General features: G+C 37.8%; 1 protein-coding gene across 6 annotated transcripts in view; it reads left to right on the top strand.

The window, feature by feature from the left end:
- The window catches only part of LMO7 (LIM domain 7), a 254,282-nt gene that overhangs the window by 194,442 nt on the left and 36,531 nt on the right, over positions 1 to 23,309 (top strand). For 2 of the 6 annotated variants that reach the window (XM_037799816.1, XM_037799817.1), the window contains 6 exons: positions 1,936 to 2,134; positions 5,368 to 5,620; positions 6,578 to 6,859; positions 8,121 to 8,840; positions 9,835 to 9,864; positions 21,206 to 21,323. In XM_037799816.1, the coding sequence (XP_037655744.1) occupies positions 1,936 to 2,134; positions 5,368 to 5,620; positions 6,578 to 6,859; positions 8,121 to 8,840; positions 9,835 to 9,864; positions 21,206 to 21,323 (1,602 nt within the window). Of the gene's footprint in view, positions 1 to 1,935; positions 2,135 to 5,367; positions 5,621 to 6,577; positions 6,860 to 6,976; positions 7,318 to 8,120; positions 8,841 to 9,834; positions 9,865 to 21,205; positions 21,324 to 23,309 lie in introns of those variants that run through there. The other 4 variants (XM_037799819.1, XM_037799821.1, XM_037799818.1 and 1 more) reach the window with 3 other exon arrangements.

Genomic DNA, 23,309 nt, shown 5'->3' with positions numbered 1-23,309 from the left:
CCCCATGTGTCTGGAGACAGTATGGTACCAGGAAGGCTCCTGCATTTTCATGTCAGAATGTCAACTGGCTGACACCAGGGTGTCTGGCATGTAAAGCATATGAAATCTCACTTAAATCTACTACACTTTATTGGTGCTTCAAACACTTGTCCAATAGTTCAACCATGAACTGATGGATCCAGTATAAGCCAAAAGCATACCTGAGACAGCTGATATTTAAGAGGAAATCCAAAATGTCTACTTATTCATTTTAAACATTCTTCAACTTTTTTATACATTGAAACTAGTCATAACTAAAAGTTGAAATAATAGTACGATGAATACCTAAACATGCACCATATGATTCAATTATTAAAAATTTCCTATAAAGTCCTTATTTATCTGTGCAACTATATTTTTGCTTAATCATTTCAAGGTAAATTATACTTTTCTATCTTATTTCTAAATATTTCAGCATGTGTCTCTTAAAAATAAGAATACTCTTCTATATAGCTATACTGCCTATTATACCTAAGAAAATTTGTAAATATTCCCCATTATCATCTAATAGCCAGAATATTAAAAATTTCCCATTTATCTTCCAAATGTCTTTCATAGCTGTTTTTATCTGAACCATGATTTAATCAAGTTTCCCATATTATAACTGGTTGTTAAGAATTCCTACATTCTTTTAACTGTGTCCATATTAGTGAACTCATTTGAAAGTAATAGTCCTGATTTTTACTACCATGACAAAGATATCTTCATCATCATAAAAAAATATATAGTTACAAGATATTAATTGATTACTGTGGGTCAGGACTGTGCTGAGGGCTTTATAAATTTTACTTAAATCCTAATTTCAAATAGTCCAATATTTTGCCATTAACTTTCATAGAGGAATGTTAATTTAAAAACTCTTGTTTTGAGTAAGTTCTATATAGTTTCTAAACCTATGGTTTATAACCTTTACCTTATTTCTATGGATCCCTTATATGAACCACACAAATATTTTATTTAGATCCAGGGAAAATAAATTTTATATGGCAGCAAGCAAGTATGCTTCCCTTGATTCAACAAGGAAGACCATCCAACTGCCAGCAATGCACAGATTTAGCAATCAGTGAAAATAAATCAATCTTGTGAAGTGTTTACCTGCTGTCCCTGCCCCTCTTTAAAAAAACAAACTACATTTTTTAAAAATTTAAAATTTCTTTTTATTTTATTAAACTCTCTCCCCTCCTTAATGTTAAACAGACACACTACTTTATTAAATAATATTGAATACTTCTTATTGTTTCATAAGTGCTAAAGTGTTAATTGTGGAAAAACAGTGTTTTTCGTTTCTAGCAGCTAACTCAAATACCATACAAAGGGTTGGCTTCACAACAGGAATTTATTGGCTCAGGTTGCAGAGGCTAGAAGGCTGACTTCTCCCTGGGGTGTGTATCTTGGCTGGCTGACAGGCTTTGGGGTTCCTTGGCCTGTCCATCACATGGCAATGCACATGGCAGTGTCTTCTCCTTACCCTTCAGGTCCGTTGACTTCCACCTTCTGGCTGCTCCTGGTGGCTTCCTCTCTGTGTCCAATTTCCTTTTCTTTTAAGGACTTCAGCCACATTGGATTAAGTCTCCTCCCACCCCCCCCATTCAGTTTGGATACACCTTAACTAATAACAACTTCAGAGGTCCTATTTACAAATCAGTTCAACCCGTAGGACCAAGGGTTGGGACCTGAACATGCCTTTTGTGGGGGACATGATTCAATCCCCAAAACATAATTATAGGTTTATTTTCTGATTTTTGACAGCTTTTTTCTGAAGATTCAACAGGTAAATCTCATTGCCTCATCTATCAAATTAAGCACAACTTGAGTTATGTAGACAAACAAGTAGTGATTAATTAAGGTTTTGGAAGTTTAAGCTAATTTACCGTTCTTTTAATAACATTTCTCTAGGCACTTGAAGACTCCAGCTGCCTGAAAAGAAGTGGCAGGGACAGTGGATACGGTGAGACCTGGTGCACTGATCGTGGAGAATTTCCTATCTCTGCAGGCAACCATAAGAGAGACGATTCCTTTGAGAGCTTGGACTCTTTAGGGTCTAGGTCATTGACAAGCTGCTCCTCAGATATCACACTGAAAGGGGGACGTGAAGGTGAGTTGCATTTCACCAGTTTTTTTTAAATTTTTTATCTGCTTGTATAATAAGACAAAATTGGGAATGGCAGGGAGTGGGAAAATGTAGAGAAAGTTATTTAGGCATAAATTACACGAAGAAGTGGATTTTCTTGGCCTTGAGTGTAATTAGGAGTTTCTTTTCTTTTTTTGCTAATTTTTTCCCTTCCTCATTTTGGTGCTAGTTTCCCTTTTTGGGGAGTGGAAGAAGACAGTTAACTGTGACATGTATCAGTGATAATCTATCTTGATTCTTCCCTCCAGATTTAGGCACAATAATCTGTGCCTATGAAATTTATTAGCTGATATATCCAAACATAAAAAAAGGGCAGAAATAAGATTCTAAAAAGTAAATTTTTCTTTTTCCCAAATAATTTGAGTAATTTTTTCTTCCCTTTCTCCTAAAATATGAGAGATTCTATTAATATCTTAATAAAAAGGAAAATAATTTCTATCCAAGGGAAGAAATAATTGGTGTCTCTCATGATAGAATATTATGCTACTGTGTTATTAGAAAGCGTCTTTTGCTCCTATGAGATTTGAGCTAACCCAGGGCAGAGTAAGTATGAAAGGAATGTCTTAATAAAAGTCATTGAACAGAATGAGAAGGGTCCTGCAAAGTCTCTATATTGTGGTGAAATCAGTTATTTACATGCAACTCTTATTCCTACTGCTTTTGGGTGATGCCAGCAGTTTCTGATTGTAAATCTCTAGCAACTGAAATTTGACTAGATTGAAAACCACAAGTAAAGTCTCTTGAAACATTTCTGTGCTTCCACTATCATCAACATGAAAAAATGGAAAGTTGCAGTTTTGTGCTGGATTGTTAGGTGTTTCACTTTGGTTGCTTATTTTGAATGCTACGTATATTTTTAATTTTTTTCCTAGCATTTTTGTTATGAAAATTTCAAGCATTAGCAAGTTAAAAATTTTAGGAACACCCATGTACCCACCACCAAAATCTACCATAACATTTTATTATACTTGCTTCCTCACTAATCTGTTCATCTATCACTCTCTCTATCCATTCATTCATCGTTATTTTTTTGAGACACTTCAGAGAAAATTACATAGTACACTTGTCCTAAATACTTCAGCATTCACATCATTAACGAGATTTTAATCTTTATGTCATTTTTCTTTTGATGTAAAATTTACATGTGATACAGTGTACAATGAATTTGTTTTTCAGAAATGAAGTTAATTTATTAAGCATTGTAATAAAAATACACTTTTTTTAGTTTTTTAGAGTTGTATTACTTGAAAACAAAAAATTGTGAATGGCTCTTTAAGAGTTAACCTTTATAATGCTGTATTGTTGGTAGTTTGCTATCTAGGTCTGACATTTTCATAGCCCAGATGACTATTACAATACTTTTAAGGAAACGAATCTCAGTTTATTATTAATCTGAGTGATTAAATATGTAAAAGCAGAGGCTGAAATTCTCAACCCACTATATGGCATTGTCCTGACTGAAGAATCTGAAACATGCAGTGTTTTGAGGGCATGTGGGAATATACAGACTTCAGTCTGTTCAAATGTAGTGGTCAATTAGTATGGAATCCAAGTCCTCAATTCAGATGCTTGCTGGACTGCATGTCTAGTACATGTAACAAAGCAAGGACCACTGTTGCCCACTTCTTGATCTCCAAAAAGGAGGTGCAGAGTGTGAAAGTGCAGTGTTGTTCATTACAACCTATGAGAAAAAAGAAATCTCAGCTGGGGAGCCACCAGGATGTCAAAGCTTTTCTGTGATTAATGTATTAAAATGCTGCTGCTACCCACCAGGTTGTAGTCCCAAATTGATGATTACAATTTTGGACAGTATTTTTAGATTAGAAGAGTTGCAAACTCCAATTCCTTAGTTTTACTTGAAATTCTTATATTAAGGATGATGATATTTGCCTACTGTGAGCTAGAAAAAAAAGATTTTGACTTTAAAAATACAAAAGTAGAATGATCTGTTTGAGATTTAAAATTTCACTTGTGTAGACTTTGGCAAAAATTGTTAGCTCGTTTATTGTAAATAAATATTTAGGAGGTGTTAAAATAAGCAAAGCACCGGATTATTCACTACGAATCCTCCTGGTCACAACTCTTTGGACTTTCTCCCTTTTTGCCATGAGTTCGTTCTGCATAGCCGTATGTGAAACCACTTCTTGTAGACCATCCTCACTGTTATTTGCTGTAGATTCTGCCAAGCAGGAGAGAGGAGAGAAGGCCACCTTTAGCTCAGATTAACCCTATAGGTGCCCTGTGTGCTAAAAGCATGTGGCTGGCAGGTACTGTGCATAGTCAGCCTCTGAAAGATCCTTGGTGGCAAAGCAAAAAAAAGGCAAATGCAGAGGAGGCAGGAGGAGAGTAACAACTCAGCTTGGATCTATAGTGGTGTTCTTTAACTTCTTTTCTTCCTGTCTTTAAAAAAGCAGATTTTTTTTTTTTTTTTTTAAGAGAGCGGATCAGTCTTTATATCCTATCTGACCTTGAGGTATATCAAAGGATATTCTTTTGAATTTGTGTTTAAATAATTGAGGATCAAAATACAAGGTTCCCACTGTAATTTCCATGGCCACCTTCAGGCAAATTCTTGAGTTCCGTGCTCTTATTTGGGCATACGACCAGAGATTCCTTCGGGACTTTAAATGTCATCAGTCCAACTTCATAGCAAATTTATAATTCTTGTTCGTAGGGGTCTTACAAAAATCCATTAGGCCTCTTTGTAATTTTGTGCTTTTTTGCTTCTCTTTGTGTTTCTTCCCTTCTTTCTTCCTTCACGTAAATTTTAGATAGCTGCAGCCTTATTTTAAATTACCAAGTTTCCCTAGTATTTCATTTTTATCTCATTTTAAGGATCTGACTCGATTGCTGGATTTTATTGACATTTACTTTGTCACCAAATTTTATGAACAATCGTGGGAGCAAGAGAGATTGAGAAGATAAGGGTTTGGCTCTAAATTGGGACTTTTTCTGCTTAGAATGTACAACAGAGAAAGAATGTATTGCATGTACCTCCAGGATGCAAAGCAAGTTCCTCCTAATGGATCTTATCACAACTTCATGACAAATTTCTAAAAATATTCCCCTCAGTTAACATTAGCAGCACTGGGTTTCCAAGGGAAAGACAAAGCAGGCATGCTGTGTGGGTTTCAGTTAGATGAAAAATCTGAAGAGTAAAGCAAATTCTTGTGCTTTTCTTTTTTTTAAATATCTAGGTTGTGAGAGTGACACAGATTCTGAATTTACGTTCAAAATGCAGGAGTATAATAAAGATGATATGTCATATCGAAGGATTTCATCCATTGAACCAAAGTCTGCTTTGCCATTCAATCGTTTTCTACCCAGTAAAAGTAGACAGCCATCCTATATGCCGGCACCTTTACGGAAGAAAAAGCCGGACAAAAATGAAGATAACAGAAGAAGCTGGGCAAGCCCGGTCTATACAGAAGCAGATGGAACATTTTCAAGGTACTGGGTACAATCTGATCATTAAGTTTTAAAATATAGCATGCTTTGTGAATTTGGTGGGGATATTTTAAATGTGATAAAAAGAATGGATTTTTAAAATGCATTTCATAGATTATATTTTAAATGTAATTAATGGAAATGTTTCTTTTCTTACCTTTATTTTTAATCAGTTATACCTTGAAGATACTTTTTCCATTTTAAAAAGTCAGCATATGCTTTGCTCATTCTGTTTTTAGACATATGCTTTAGTTTACTGGTATATCTTCCAGTTTACTGTATGACTTATTCATTGTGGGTTCTGCTGTGTTATTTCCTTCCAATTTTTTTCCTGTTTTGATTGATCTTAGTGTCATGCAAAGAATCTTTTAATTTTCCAGCAAATTAGCAGAGCAGAGGGTGATTTTTCAAATCCAGCTTCCTATCAGATGGAGGTGTGTGGTTCTGAAATGGTTCAGACTCTGAGGATGAATGAAGGTTGCCTATGTAATTTTGGATGACTTAGCTAACCATAGATTCCAAGTGAAAAAGAGACCTGAGAGGTTCATCTTGAAAACTCTCTCTCCCAACTCTTGTTCACAAATATTTACTCCTGCTGATCCATTAGCCACTGGACTGTGCGTACTGACGAGGTCAGAAATATGTATTCCTGATTTGATTGTCTATGTCATTAATTTAAATAAAGAAAGTAAGACCCCACACTGTTTGCAATTTGTCCCTTCCTTTTAACATAGCTTCTAATTAAGTATCTGTAGCCCTTGTGCAGCATCTAGCTGCTCTCTAATTAAAATGAGATGCTGTTATAATGCTTTAACTTTGTTCTAGGAGCTGTGGTGATTAGAATGGGAATTGATTTGCTTCCTTCACAGTGTGTGAACTCTGTGAGCCAGAAAGCATGCCTTTTGTGTTGTGTGACAAATTGCTCATAGAGTGTCTTAACTGGTTGGATGTTTTGAACAGTAGCCAGAGGAGGACTTGGGGCACAAACGTGGAGAACTGGACAACAGTACCGAAAGCCTCAATATCCTCTTGTTATTTGGAAGAGGAAGAAGAAAAGACAACAAGCATACCTCGCACTGTAAAGGATGATCTTTATGTGCGAAAGCTAAGTCCAATAATGCCAAACCCAGGGAACCCTTTCGATCAGTTTCTTCCCAAATGTTGGATCCCAGAAGATGTGAACTGGAAAAGAATAAAAAGAGAAAATTATAAACCATGGTATAAGGAATTTCAGGGATTCAGGTTTGTCTTTGTGCATGTTTTTATTATTCCAGTGTTTACTCACTACCCTAGCTGGTTGCATTCTATGTGCCCTTTTTATGAGAGAGATAGGGAAAGATTAATTTTCCCTCTAACCTCTATATAACTCCTGTAATGGAAAAGTTTAAACTTCAGGATCTAGATCTTCTATACACAGTCACAGCTTGGTATTATTTTAGGAAGCTTCATTTTTCTCCAGTTCTTTGTCTCCCTCCCTCTCCCCTTCCTTTCTCCGTATCACTCCACAGTCGGAGGAACTCAGACTCTGAGGATGAGGACTTGGGCTCTGTCATTTTTGGTAGAGCACTAAAAGCAGAACATAGGCCATACAGCAACTGCCAGAGACGTTCATTCTTGCAGGAACTAGCTACCAAACAGGCCAAAAAGTCCCGGGATGCACGTGGTGCCAGGAGGAACAGTGGTGCCTCGGATGAGCCCAGGTGGGCTCTCTGCATGAACCTGCCCGCTTGGAGCCTGGCCACAGGCAAATGCCCATTTCTGCTGCCGCATTAACACACACACCTAAGACCTGACCACGCGGAATCTTATTTTCTTAATATATTTAGTATAAAACCATAATGGATAAAATACTACTTTCTGTGTGAGCATGCAAGCTTAGATTAAGCCTACACATTTAGCCCAATAATGTGCAAGGCAGTATCTATTTACTTGTGCTAATAGTTTTCATTTCTTTTGGAAAACCATTTCTAAGACGCTTTTTAAAAAGTTTGCCTAATTTTACAGCTGTGCTATGTGTGCAGAAGTGGAGAAAGGAAATGGCTTTTGGATAGAAACTGGGAAGGGCAAGTCTGATGGGGAAATGCAAAGAAAAGAAACATAAGGCCTTTCATAAAATTTCAGAGCACTTTAATTTTTGCTGCTGACTACACATGCCTCCTGCATAAAGGTCATGATGCCCAATTCTCAAAACTTTTCCAGATTGCTGCTGCTTCTCTAGGATGGAAATTAAGTCATTGTGGCTGATGTCGGGGACTTGTACTCAATCCCTTTGCCTTGATGATGCCCCATTTTCTGAGACATGCACTTTGCTCTTATTTCTTTAAATGGTATCCAGAAAAGTCACTGGTGATGGCACTAATTGCTAGTCTTTCTTCCAAACAAGGGTCCATCCCTTGACCCCTTAAAATAATTCACCTACAGTACCTGGTTAGTTGGTCTGCTACCTAATTGTCTTTTCTCTCAAACTTAATAAGATTCTCCCTTTTTCTTTTCTACGCTTCAGTCAGTTTTTATTACTTCAGGCCTTTCAAACATACTCTGATGACATCTTATCTTCTGAAACAAATATCAAAATTGATCCTACTTCTGGCCCAAGACTCATAACACGCAGAAAGAATCTCTCTCCTGCACCAGAGTATACAAGAGATAATCCCAAGATGTCAGCCCTGGACCCTGACTTAGAAAATGATGATTTCTTTGTTAGGAAGATTGGGGCTTTCCATGCAAATCCATGTGTTCTCCAGGCTTTCGAAGATTTTAGAAGATTCTCTGAGCAAGAGGATCCTGTAGAGCGAGATATAATCCTGCAGTGTCGAGAAGGTGAACTTCTGCTTCCAGATTTAGAAAGAGATGATATGATTGTTCGCCGAATTCCAGCTCAGAAGAAAGAGGTGCCTCTCTCAGGAGCCCCAGATAGGTACCAGCCAGTGCCTTTCCCTGAACCCTGGACTCTTCCTCCGGAAATTCAAGCAAAATTTCTCTGTGTATTTGAAAGGACAAGCCCATCCAAAGGAAAAAATAATGGTTGTAGAGTGTTAGTTCCTTCTTATCGGCAAAAGAAAGATGACATGTTGACTCGTAAGATCCAGTCTTGGAAACTGGGAACTGCAGTGGCTCCGGTCAGTTTCACCCCTGGTACCTGCAGTGAGATGGACTTACAGAAATGGGAGGCCATCCGCGAGGCCAGCAGAGTTAGGCACAAGAAACGGCTGATGGTTGAGAGGTCAGAGTGTGTTTCTGCAAGGATTGTGTTTCTAATGGATGGTCTTGTGTAACTTTTCTCGTGTGAGAAAGCATTATATTGCTTGACATGCATGCTACATGCCATTTTGAAGCATCCTGTTTTAGATTTTTATTTGTTTTCCTTTGAGAAACTGCAGTCACTTTGTGGAAGAAGTGCAATTCCATATTTGCACATCTTTAAATTCACTTACTTGAGGCCTCTTTGAGATGGTGGATATCTAATCTTGCCTTTGGCTTTAAACAAGTCTGTGGTACTTTTCTCCAGCATGAGATTTCATGAAATGTTTTGCAATGACATTTATAGACCTTTATTCTCATGTCCAGGCATTTCTGAAAAGTCCAGTTGCAGTTTAATTTTATGTGTTTCCCATGTATTTTGGAGTATCTATGATTTTTGTGTAAAAATATCCCTTAAAATATGGCATTGCAAATTTTATTTAATCTGATTTTCAGTTTTTGTCCTAGGTTTCCTTTTGATTATCAGCTTGTGACTTATTTTTATTTATAGTTTAAAGTTCAATGTAAACTGTGTTAAAATGCATGAGTGTCATCATTCACTGCTAAATTTCACATGTATATAATTATGGTCATTTTGATAGTTGATTCTGCATTTATGTGTTAAGCAGCTTGCCTTTTTGATGAATGTTCAGTTTGTTGAACTTGGGGATGGACAAATATAATTAGGTTGTATAAAATCAGTAGACCCAAATGTAAATTATTTTTTTTAGTTTGTGATAGCAGGAAGCATTTTCTTGTGGATTTGTTGGTTCAAAGTAAATCAAGAAACGCTTGTGTCTGAATTCCCTGAGCTATGAGATTGGTGAAGACCTGAGACAGAATTGAAAATGTGGCTGAAGAAACAACCTTTTGAGATTTGTCCATCTCCAGTTAGACTCTTAAGTAAAGATGTTGAACATTTAGAAACTAAAACAACTGGAAAAATGACTTTAATTTTTGGTTTTCTGGTTTCTTAGACTCTTTCAAAAGATTTATGGTGAGAATGGGTAAGTTTTGTGATTTGCAGTTAAAAAAAAATCTTTACATATTGTTTGTCCTTTGTGTGTCATTGCACTTCTATCTTGGCATGTCACTAAATGGGGTTGCTGTGTGCTGTGCATGAGATTTTTTAAAATGGGATTTTTTCTTAATTTAGGCAACCTAATGGTTGCCCAGTGCATGAAGTATACTATATGAGAGCAATAGTTTTTGTTTCATTAGAAATTTAAAATTCAGTTCTATGATTTTATATTTTCCTTCTTAATTTCTTGAAGGTGTTGATTAAAGGTAACAAAAGCACTTGCCTAAGGTTGGATATATGTATTTTGAAATTTGATTACTACAGAGACTAAAATTCTGATGTCTTGATGTCAAAACCCAATAACTACATTTCAGAAAATCCACGATGGAAAAAGAATAGTAGCATTTACTTTGAGGTTAGAATGCATGCAGTTGACATTATATATATTAGCTCATAGGGAGCTTAATTTTTGTGTGCTTGGTGAATAGTATTACTCTTCCTCTTGTGACATTTGGAAGCATTTTCAAGATTCTTGATTAGGGTAGAAAGTTGTAACATGGCTGTTTTATAGAGAAAAATTGGCCTTCCAAAACTGCAAAATTGAAAATCTTAGTAGTTTCCATCATTTTTGTTGCAAAACTACATTTTAATCTGATTCTCAATTTTTGTCTGCCATTATTTAACTCTACGTGCCTGGTGGACATGATAAAATATGTTAATATAAAACTAATTTTCTGGAAATGTTTTCCGTTTCTAGAATGATTATGAGAGTAAAACTAAACACCAAGTGCCACCAAGTATGTAGCATCATTTATTCTTAGTGCAAAATCACCAGGTGGCTATGTCTTAATAATATTTTTCACCAAATAGGCTGTAACATTGTGAATCTAACTGCTACTATTTCTGAACAAGATGAAGAAAGTTTAAGTTTGTCATTATTTTATTCTGCCTAAGGCCTTAGCAACTAAGTATTTTTTTTTTTCCTGCCCTTACCAGGATTTATTTCACCTCTAATTTTTGAAGTAGTTGAGAGATCATGCATTCTACATACATTAAAGCAATATAAGCATTCTAAATGACAAAGGTTTAATTGAGCCATGGGCAACTAATTGCCAGTGTTTTTCAGCCATTGTTTTTCAAATTTGGGTTTCCAGCAGGCTTTCAGTGTGCCCTTAGAGGCAGGTTATTCCCTAAGCAGCTCATTTTGTGACTGTGAACAAGGCAGCTTTCAATATGATCCTTAATTCATTATGTCAAAGCTATTTCCACTTGATGAAAAATCCATACCAGCTTCAAGCCTTTTGAAGGATAACTTTCAAAAGAATTTTCATTATTAAATGAAATTAATGACTTTATATTGCAAGTAGTTATCAGAACTATCATTTTTCTTCAAGGGGGTACTTTCTGGAGTAAAAGTATTCAATGGGAATGTAAACATATACAACTAATTAATGACTGTCCATGTTCCTCCTTAATGAGGGGTTCGGTGTATGATTGCATTAAGAAAAGAGAAACCTAAATGCCAGAGCTCAGAAAACTAAGACTTTTTATGGACTATAGCTAGCAGCAGCAAATGCTTTCAAAAGACTATTTGAAGATTCTTGGTTGGATAGTACAGTATTTGTTTTTAAAGGCTATTCCCCATGCAGTTTTGTGCCAAAATAACTGCACAGATAAAACGAGATTGTCTGTAAACTGAGACAGATGAATAATGCATGACTTGTCAGATAATGGAATCTAATACAAATGTGTCCAGAAAATTCAAGTGTGTTTTAGACCATTCGATGTCAAAATATATCATATAGTTTATTTTTTCTGTATTCTGTAAGTTACCACATTTTGTTAAATTGATCTTGTGGCAATGAAAACAAACATAAATTTAAATTGGATTAAGTATAGGCTTTTAATCTAGAACTTGTTTCATGTGTATTCTAGCTGATATTTCTCTGGTCATAATGTATACCATCAAGCTTGAAATACTTACCTGGACAAGTATTATTGCTCACCATCCTGTAATTGAAAATAACTGCCTATAACATGAATGCTTTCTTTCTTTTTTTTTTTTATAAGGACCATGTTAAAGAGAAATGTGCAATACCTTTTGCAGTCTTGGATTGTTAACTTTTGGCTTGCTTTTTCTTTGGCACTTAACACTTGTCAGTTTGCCTGTTTATTTTTAGTATGGCGCTTTGTATGTGGCAGTAATTTCACACATGCATGCTTTTCTGTTGCATGGATTTAGGTCTCTATGGTCCATGAAATTTGGAAATTTGGTTATGATGCCTTTTTGCAGAAGTTGTTAATGATGAATAAAAATTTGATGTAAGGGTATATAGAAATAATCTTGTAATTTGATTAAGTTGTTGAATCTGATGCCAGTATCAACAGGAAATGAACACTAATTCAAGGTGAAGTTGTAACCAAAGACAACTAAAACACCTATATTTTGGTTATGGGTTGTTGGCCAAAGGATTATGTAGAATTATATAGAAATGTAAAAGACGGCAAAAAGAAGGAAAAATAATGTTGATCTAAGTTACTTTCTTATGAAATCAGCAAGAAAAGTAGGTTTCCACTACAACTTGACTGTCCTGCAGTTCTAACCCAAACATTTAGACCAGTGGTTCCCAAGGCAGAGGGCTGGGGGAATGGGGATTTTGCCCACGCCTCCCTGCCCCCGGACATTTAGAATGTCTGGAAACGTTTTTGGTTGACACAACTGGATGGGTAGGAGGTACTGTGGGCATCTACTGGGTGTAGAGACCAGAGATGCTGTTAAACGTCCTACAATACACAGGACGGAACCCCACAACAAAAACTTTTGTGGCCGAAAATGTCAATAGCGTTGCTTTTGAGAAACCCTAATTTAGACTATAACTGAAAAGTCTTTATTATGTTTCCTTGTCTTTCTAGTTTATGCTGATTCCAAAACCTCTTACCCAGGTTTCAGCAATGATCAGTCTTCAGAAAATAATACTTAATGGAACTATATTTAGAGGTGTATAAATATGTATATTGATATTTCTCTGTGAAAGTTGGGGACCCCTAACTTAGTATTATAGACTTTCTATTTGCTGTGAAAGGCTATCAGTGATTTTATTTTAGGAATTTTTGCCACATTTTGGTCCCTTTTGATCCCTTACTCCTTAGTTATTCATTTATAAATTTCCTGAAATTGGATTCTAAAATAATATGCAATGTTACTCTGTCCAAAAAAGTGCCAGAGAGTACTGAGCGATAAGCATAGTGGGAAAAGAGAGTAAATGACTTTTTTTTTATTTTTTTAATTTTTATTTTCAAATAAATTCAAACTTACAGGAGCAGTTGCAAAAATAATACAAACCCCATACACAGAACTCCAGCATACCCCAACCCCCCTCCACTGATACCCAGATCTACCAACTTTAATATGTTGTCACTTTACCATTTCTTTCTTTCTCTCCCTCCCTCCCTATCATCCATCATCTATTGCTCTGTCTTCTGAACCTATGAGAGCAAGTTGCACACATCCTTGAACAAATAATATAATTCACATATACATTTCCTATGAACAAGAATATTCATTTATGTAATCACATTAAGTGTAGTTAAGTTCAAGAAATTTAACATTGATATAAAGCTTACATTCTATATTTCATTTTTTTTCTTATGTCCCAATTGTGCCTTTTGAGCCTTTGCTCCTCTATTCTTAGATCTCATCCAGGATCATCTATGGCATTTAATTGTCATTATCTATTTAGATTGTCTTTTTTTTTCAATTGTGGAAACATATATACAGCATAAATCTTCCCATCTCAACCCCTCCCAAGCATTCCATTTAATGGGATTAATCACATTCACAGTGTTGCCATGCCATCACCTTCTCACCATCCATTACTAGAAATTTCCCTTCACCCCAAACAGAAACCCTACACTCATTTCTTATTAACTCCCCATTGCCCCTTCCCCCACTTCTTGTAACCCATACTCTACTTTTCATCTCCATGATCATGTTCTCTGATACTTTCTTTGTGTTTACCATGGGGCTTAAATTTAACATCTTAAATCTATAACAATCTTGTTTTCTTTGGTACCAACTTAATTTCAATAGGACACATGAAATACGTTCCTATACTCCTCCATTCCCCCACCTTTATGTAGTTCTTGTCAAAAATTACATATTTTACATTGAGTCCAGAACCACTGATCTATCATTACAGTTTATGTATTTTAGATCCTGTAGGAAGTAAATAGCGGAGTTACAAATAAAAAATACAATAGTATTGATATTTATATTTACCAGGTGATCTTTACTGGAAATCTTTATTTCTTCATGTGGTTTCAGTCAATTGTTTAGTGTCCCTTCCTTTCAGCCTGTGCAGTTCCCTTTAGCATTTCTTATAGGACTGATCTACTGGTGACGAAGTCCCTCAGCTTTTGATTATCCAGGAATGTTTTCATCTCCCCCTCATTTTTAACCTCCAGGTGTTTGTGAATTCTCCAAGTCTCTGATGGTTGTTGACTTCTATTTGTATTCCATTGTGGTCAAAGAATGTGCTTTGAATAATTTCATTTTTTTTAAAATTTATTGAGTCTTGTTTTATGTCCTAGCATATGATCTATTCTGGAGAAAGTTCTGTGATCACTAGAGAAGAGTGTATATCCTGGTGATTTGGGATGTAATGTTCTACATATGTCTGTTAAATTTCTCTATATCTCTCTCTCCTTTCTTTGTTTCTCTGTCGGTAGGCCTCCCTTTGGTATCTGAAATAGGACAGGTCTTTTATTAGCAAAATCTCTCAGCATTTGTTTGTCTGTGAAGAATTTAAGCTCTCCCTCAAATTTGAAGGAGAGTTTTGCTGGATAAAGTATTCTTGGTTGGAAATTTTTCTCTCTCAGAATTTTAAATATGTCATACCACTGCCTTCTCACCTCCATAGTGGCCGCTGAGTAGTCACTACTTAGTCTTATGTTGTTTCCTTTGTATGTGGTGAATTGCTTTTCTCTTGCTGCTTTCAGAATTTACTCCTTCTCTTCAGTATTTGACAGTGTGATCAGAATATGTCTCGGAGTGGGTTTATTTGGATTTATCCTATTTGGAGTTCGCTGGGCATTTATGCTTTGTGTATTTACATTGTGTAGAAGGTTTGGGAAGTTTTCCCCAACAATTTCTTTGAACATTTTTTCTAGGCCTTTACCCTTCTCCTCCCCTTCTGGGACACCAGTGAGTCTTAAATTTGGATGTTTTATTTTATCTGTCATATCCCTGAGATCCATTACAGTTTTTTCAATTTTTCCCCATTCTTTCTTTTGTTCTTTCATTTTCCATTCTGTGACCCTCAAGGTCACTGTTTCGTTGTCCTGCTTCCTCTAGCCTTGTACTATGAGTATCCATAATCTTTTTAATTTGGTCAGCAGTTTCTTTTATTTCCATCAGATCATCTATTTTTTATTTACTCTTGCAATTTCTTCTTTATGCTCTTCTAGGGTCTTCTTTATGTCCTTTATATCCTGTGCCATGCTCTTCTTCATGTCCTTTATATCCTGTGCCATGCTCTTGTTGTTTGTCCTTAGTTCTTTGATTAATTGCTCCAAGTACTGTGTCTCTTCTGATCTTTTGATTTGGGTGTTTGGGTTTGGGTTGTCCATATCGTCTGTTTTTTTTCATATGCTTTAAAATTTTCTGTTGTTTTTGGCCTCTTGGCATTTGCTTTACTTGATAGGATTCTTTTAGGATATGTAGGATTATTCAGGCACCAATCTCTAATTTGTCAGATCTGCAGCTTGGTAGTGTACACTTTCTCTAACCAGCTGATGGTGTCCGCGAGTCACCTACTCCCCTCTAATCAGTTCTCCCCAACTTTGTCTTTGTGGTGTGCGGGGGGTCTGATTCTCGTGGGGTCCAATTGGTGCACCACATTTGGGTGTGTTGTTGGTGCTGTCTGCCATGAATGTGGGTGTGTGTGAGCAGTTAGGAAGGCAGGGCAGCTTTAATAATCAAACCTCCCAGGGGTTCCCGGAGATTTAAGGCTGTTGCAAGAGCCTTAACCTTCATTTCAGTCTTGCCACATGTTGTCTCTGCCTCTGACCCACAAGTCCTTGGTATTGGCATATGGTGCCTGGGATTTCCGAGTGGGTCCCTCTTCCAAGCCATGCCCTTCTAGGGCCTCTGCTGAGGGAAGGCTGTGCTATGTCACAAGTGCGCACCATCATCCCTGAAGGGAAGCCCTGGGCTGCCGGGCCATACAGGGTCGTTCCCAGCCTGCGGTAAGGATGGCTGAATGGGGCGTGTTTATTTCCCCCTTTTCGCACAGCTCCACCTTCCCATCTCCGGGACAATTAGCTGTGAGTGCGTGAAGGACTATTGTCCATGCCTGACACTGTGGCGTGTGCGCGTGCCGCTGGAAACATCCCCCGTCACACTGGGTTTCTTGGTGCGGCTCTGGGCTGTGGTCCCGGCGCCGGGCAGGAGCGTTCCCAGCCTGCCAGGAAGATGGCTGTAAGGGGTGTGGTTTTTTTCCCGTTTTGGCTAACCTCTTCCTGCCTTGCTCCAAGACAATTAGCAGTGGGTGTGCAAAAGGCTATTTTCCATGCCAGACATTGAGGTGTTCGCACAGCCTGTTCTTGCTGTGCTTAATTGTGTGGTTCTCACTGCTGTATCCGCAGCCGCTTTTGGGTTTTTTTTAAAAAAGAACTAGTCCACCTCCAAACGCCAACCCTCAGTTTCCCCACACCGCAGCATGGCTGCCGGACTTTCAGCAGGCTCACTCACTTGTTTCAGAACACAGACTCCCGGTTTCACCAAGTACACGGTGCCTGTGGATTTAGCAGACCTTGTTCAGCTGGTGCATCGCTGGAACTGGTGTTATGGGTCACTTTCTGGCTTTTATCTAGTATTATTCACAGCGGTGTTTTTTTGCCCTAAGAACCTAGCCGCCATCTTAGGTTCTCCAGTAAATGACTTTTAATGAACTTGTTTTGTGATCCACACCTTCTCTCTCAATCTCTCTCAATCCTTCCCCTTCCTCCTATCTCCACCCAAATGCAATTCAAAACAATTCTATTCAACTGAAATTGCATGTTTGTCCTGTATGTCTGGAAAAAAATCCAAATGCAGTTCTAAATTGGAGCCTTTCCAAATAAGGAAGTACAAATGTAGCAGGTAAAGGAGTGGAGAGAAGAAATTATGATGTGATTTGTCAGTGAATAATAATTCATTCAACAAAACTTACTAGGGCAGTGTAGTCCTTTATAGATTTCCCAAACAATTTTTTTGGCACTATCTCTGGTGCTTATCAGAATTCTGTGAAGTATATAGTTAGGCATTTCAGAGATCTAGAGAAAGAGAAATAGATATTGTGGCTTTCCCAAGGACACACAGCTCACAAGCAGTGGAACCGCCTGAGTTAATCTACGTGGATATAGACTGCTCAGCTGTATTGCTGGCACACACTAAGCTTTCAAAAGGTTAATATGCTATTTGCTCTGATAAGGAAAGAATTCTTCATGATTTGGCTGAAATACTCCTGCATTCCCAGTGTTCTAGATTTTATCAGCATGGTCTGTGGTGACCTCTCTAATTTGGAACAGCCTTTGGAGTTAGCTTTTGGAAGCTCCCACAAATCATATTTGCTTTAATAATAGTAGTTGGTAGATAGCACCAGATGGCATTTGAAATGCAATCAGCATAACCTTATCCATTTCTCAGAACAGCCCCATCCTCACTTAGCAGATGAAGGACTGAGGCTCAGCGAAGTTGGGTGTGTTAGGTCGGGATGAAAATTGGTGCTACAGCCAGAGCTGGTGGCCCCCACCTTGTCTCATGCTTGTTCTGGCTCAGCCCTGTTTTGAGTGTGCTAAGGCTTTACTCAGGCTGCTTTATGTACCCTGGGAACAAAGAGAACTCACATTCCTGCCTTACCCAGTGACTCGACTCCTCCAGATTGCATTTGTCCCACTTTGTTCATGTTAGAGGCCTCCTGTGTGCCAGGCTTTGTGCTAGGTGTGTGTGGGGCTGGGGGGTGGGGTGGGGGTGGGGGTGTTGCAGGAGTCTCTGCCCTTGATGAGTACATTTTAAGGATTAGGGTTCAAAGAGAGGACCCATGAGAGACTTGAGGCCAGTGCAGACTATCTAGCCTTCCCCTCTCCTTCCTCTACAAAAAGATTAATGAAACAGTAATTAGCATTTCCATTTTTGTTCTGGAATTTATGTAAGCTTATGGGTTGGGTGTCCAGATTCTCCTCATTCCTTGGTTCTGAAAATTTTTTCCCATCTCTTATTTCATGAGTCTATTGTATTTAAGCTCAAATAACCTCATTTTTTTACAAATATGACTTAAGTAAATTTGTGTTCTCAAATTTAATGAATCAATTTTATATATTGTCATACCTGTTTAGATATATATTAAATTGATGCTAGCCCATGAACAATGTATTTCTATATATGTCTTCATATAGTCTATATATAATATATTCCTTAATAAATCCTGTAAAGCTTTATAAAACTTTGAGGGTTAATATTTTAATAAATTTGAAACATTTCAGGGGTAGTATGTTTTCCTTGATTAAAGATAAAATATATCATTCTTACAATATATATTAAACAAGTGTATCCTGCATGCCTTGTGCTGGGATAATGTGTTTTCCTCTCAAGCAAGATATAAATGTGAGGGAAATAAGACACACACACACTTAATACATTGAGTTGTAATTCCCATGAGAAAGGTAAAGCATTAAAGAAGAGAAGGGGGACCTGCTTTTGACAAGGCAAAGCTAGGAAGACTTTGTCAAAGTAGTAGAATACTATCTATTTCATTAATTTAATACGTTTATTGAGCACCCACCATGGGCAGGACTGTCTTTTAGGTACAGGTGCAATAGCAGCAAACACATCAGAGAAAATACTCACTTTACATTCTTGCAAGGTGAGACAGATGATAAACAGTAAATATGTGTATTTCAGATACTGATTAAAATATGGAGAAAATGGGAAAAGGACAGAGAATGCTGTGGGCAAGGTTGCACTTGCTATTTTCTGTGGAGTGGTCAAGGAAGGAAGTAGTGAGGTAACATTTGAGCCATTGACTGCAAATGGGAAACAAGCCATGTGGTTATTTGGTTGAAGAGCATTCCACGCAGGCTGAAGAAGAAGGAAACAGCAAGAGATTTGAGCACCAGCAGAAAGGCCAGTGTGACTTGAGTAAGTGAGGGGAGACATGGTAGGAAATAACTGTAAGAGGTAGGCAGGGGTCAGGTAATATAGGACCGTGTAGATATTGGAGGAATGTGCTTTTATTTTGAATGAGATGGGAAGAAACTGGTGAGTGTTGAGTAGAGGTGTGCTGTGATCTGAGTGAAGCTTTAAAAGAATCCCTCTATCTGCTGTGTTGAGAATACACTGTTGGGCAGGAAGGGATTGGAGGCAAGGAGACCTATTATTGCAATACTCCAGGTGGGGGTTGATGATGGCTTGGAGCAGGTTGGTAATGGTGGACAAGGTAAGAAGTGGTTCCATTCTAGATATAGTTAGAAGGTAGAATGGCAGGATTTGCTGATGGTAGTTATGATGCACGAGAGAAAGAGTGGAACCCTAAATGATATCAAGATTTTTGTCCTAAAGTCTGGAAGGATGGACTTGACTTACTGAGACGAGGAAGATGGGAGATGAGCAGGTTGTGGGGTGAGCAGTCTTTTTTTTGTTGGGGGGGGGTGTCTGTGACATGTTTGAGATGCCTGTTAGACTTCCCAGTAGACATTGAACAGGCAGTTGCATGTACCCATCCCGAGTTTAGTCCAGCAGGAATCCCTGAGTCATTTTAGAAGGCATGTGTGATGGTAAGGGGCTCTCGAGTTGGAGGAAATGTTCGAGGAAGGTCCTTCACTGGATCTGGAGGCTGGGTGATAATTTAAGAAGCTGTTGTGACATCCAGGCAAGAGTTAATCATGCTTTGATCTAGGGTGCTGGCAGTAGAAATGGAGAGAAAACGACACTGTACAAGAAGAGGTCTTGATAACTAATTGAAAGTGGGGAGAAGAGAGAAACAAGGGTAAAAAATGGATCTTAGGTTTCAAATGGGGATGCTTGGGTGGGCTGGTGACACCTTGAAAAGACACAAGGGGAAAAGCAGTTCTGGGGACAAGTTTGAATTTGGCTACATCAACAATAACCATGTGTTTATGGAATTTTCAAAACCATTTCTAGTTGTTATTTCAATTGGTCCTGTTACAATTGCAGTTTCGAGGGGCTATGCATACAGAGATGTTTCTTCAACAAGTAATTGGCAATGAGTCAGAGGAGGGGTTGGTCCTGGGCTGTAGATATGGGAGTCGTGTGCCTAGAGATTGTAATTGAATTCCTGAGCTAGCTAAGTGCAAGCAAGTTGAAAAAGAAGAGACATGTTGGTGGCAGGAAAAATTGGGGTCCCAGGAAATGTAGTTACTTAAATAACTAAAAGTGGAGTCAGTTACAATTAAATAAAAGCAGAAGTGCAGAAAGATCTGCAGAGAGAGCATTTTGTGCACTCCCACCTTGGAAAAACACACACTCTTTATCTCTAATCCCTTTCTGCTCTTCAATTCAGATCTGACACCTCCTTTCCTAAGAGACTTTTCTCAAGCTCCCCTTCTCCAATGAAGTTTACCTTCCCCTTCTATGTGCATGTAGATAGTACACACAGCACTTGTGTCTGACATCCCACTCTGCTTTTAGTTTCTACTCTAGATTGTGCTCTTCAAGAGCTAATCCTCAGTACATACCCATGGCAGGTGTTAAACTTATTAAAAGAGGGCTTTACAGGTTGTTGTAGTTGGCTGTTAGAAATCACCTGTGGTAAGTTGAGAACAATCCCAGTGCTGTACCGTGGCAGATCTTATAGAATCTTTGAGAAGCAACAGCATAGTTATTCATGGTGTTGAACTTGAGGAGAAAATATCAAGTAATCATTAAATTATTTAATAAGTACCTGGAAAGGCAGCCAAACCTTGAAAGATTACCTTTGGGGGAGATAGTGACTAATGATTAGTCTAGTGATTAACAGTAATTATTATTTGGAAGTAATCCTTTTGTGCATTGACCATTGCAAATATAAACATTGGATTATTTGCTCAGACTTGTGCAGAGTTAATTGGGTCATTCTGTGAAAGAATTCACACTTGAGTTTAGTGTTTCTGCGTTTTGGAAAAACACCACCGTTTATCTGTGTAGGGCTATTTCTGTAATACTATCACTAAAGCATCTAGGTAGTACAGCTGAAATTTAGATGGAATTTCCAAATATAAGTCCAACCTTCCAGTTTTAACCCTAAATTCAAGCATGTGAACCTTGGTAAACATGGGTATTTTTGTTGTAGGAGTAAGTCCATGAGTGATGTCAGTGCAGAAGATGTTCAAAGCCTGCGTCAGCTGCGTTATGAGGAGATGCAGAAAATGAAGTCACAGCTGAAAGAACAAGATCAGAAATGGCAGGATGTGAGTATGCTTAGATGGGGAGAGGAGAGGTTCTATTTGTTTGACTTTTCCTTGTTTCTCAAAGAAAAACAATTTTCCTTGCTATTACAGCATTCAGTTCTCTGGTAGAAAAATGTGACAAATTTGCTTTTAAAGGATTTTTACACCTTCTGGCATATCACTGTTGCACATTTTGAAGGTCATTGTGAAAAATATAATAGGATGTTTGTATTCTAATATTCTCTGTGAATTCTCAAAAATGTGAAGCTGTTCCTTTGCTGTATAGTAAATTTTTAAACTTGATTTGGCAATTGAAGGGGGCATGACTGTTAATTAAAACGACCTTGTTCAAGGTTTTGGGACAGAAGAAGAGCAGGTGGTTCAGGACAGTGCTGGTGTAGCAGGGAGAGATGAAAAGCATTCTTAGAGTTACTATTTTAGCTGAAGAAGTCATTATCTAATATGATAGAAAATTAGATGTTAGATGTTTTATAGAGCTGACACATATTTAGATGTCTATATGGATATAGACATAATCTTTTTTTGACCTTGCAGAAAGCTTTATCTTTTTTTTTGAAAGGGTTAATTCTATAAGCCAAAGGAGTGTAAAGAAATACAATAGATAAATTATGCAGAGCAAACCCACAGAAGTTTGAGAATAACTTTATGGTAAGAGGAACTGAGTGGTAGCATGAACAAAAGGGCCAGAGATAGTAAATCTTTAATTTTCAAAGGAAATAAAGTCAATTAAATGAAGTGGAAAACCTTGCTTTGGCAGCACTGCTAAATTCCAGTGCCTTTTTAAATTGGGAATTCAGTTTAGTTGTCAAGAAACAATAATTTAACATCACTTTGCCAAAATACGTGGTGAATTTGGGGAATGAAAATAACAAATTTTGAGGGGTTATCCATTAAGTTAAGCCAGATGAAAATTCATGTTGGTTATCCAATAGGACTAAACATGCACTGCTTTTTTTTTTTCTTTTCTGGAAATAGTTCATATTGGTGTCAGGCAGTTTTTAAGCAGGAGTGGCCCTGTCTTCTCTCAAATGGTATAAACCAAATTTACTTTGCTTGCCTTGGGGGTGTGGAGTGGGGTTGGGGATGATGGCTTCTGTTTAGTCTTAAACATTGGCTGTGCCCCTCTTTGGACTAGAATGCTAGCAGTTGTTAGCATAGAATCTCTCTATTTTGGAGACTTAGAGAAGTTTGGTCCTTCCAAAATGTCTTGAGCCCCTGGGTTCCAGAACCAACTAGACTGCTGGGGGAAATTTAGTAACTGATTTAGGTTGACTGCTCTGGTCACCCAGCTAGGTTGGACTTACTTCTTGGGTGTATGGAAAGCAGGTGTCAGCTGCCTGTTCCTGGGTGATCTTCCTTATTTCCCTGACCTATGTGGAGTTTACTTTCTATGAAATCACATAGTTCAGTCTTTCCTCCATAGTAAAGCCCTTCCAAACCCTGCCCTCCCCTTCTGGAAGTGGAATTGAACATTCTCTCCTCTGGACCCCTGCTCTCCCATGGAATCCTATCACTCTTAATGACCTTTTTTTTACATGTCTGTCTCTTCCTTCCAGACTGGGAGTTCTTTGAGGGGAACCATATTTTATTCTTCTGTTTGTTTAAAGCCCCTGGCGCCAGGCTACCTCAAAGTAGGGATTGGGCACCTGGTTGTTAAATGAAAGATTGTGCATCTACGTTTAACCATGACAATCACGCTTCTGTTTCAATTTTACTAGTGAAACATACCGTTTCACTTAACAGCCAGGTCTTTGGAGCAAGATGAAAATAAAGTCGAAACAATTACTGATCTTTTTGACCTGGCACCTAATTACAAACATTTAGCATTCTTTGTGAAATGAGCAACTAGGCAGATAATTTCTGAGAAGACAAAAAAATGGGGTCTGTCTTATTAGGTCAGGTTTTTTGGACAGACACAGGAGATAAAGGCTTGGTACAGAAACACTGGCTATAAAAAGAAAAATTAGGGCACCTTGGCATCAAGTT

Source organism: Choloepus didactylus, chromosome 12 (assembly GCF_015220235.1).
Source record: "Choloepus didactylus isolate mChoDid1 chromosome 12, mChoDid1.pri, whole genome shotgun sequence".
NCBI classification, from domain to species: domain Eukaryota; kingdom Metazoa; phylum Chordata; class Mammalia; order Pilosa; family Megalonychidae; genus Choloepus; species Choloepus didactylus.
Note: the sequence above shows the minus strand (reverse complement) of the source record. Positions and strands in the feature narration are given on the sequence as shown.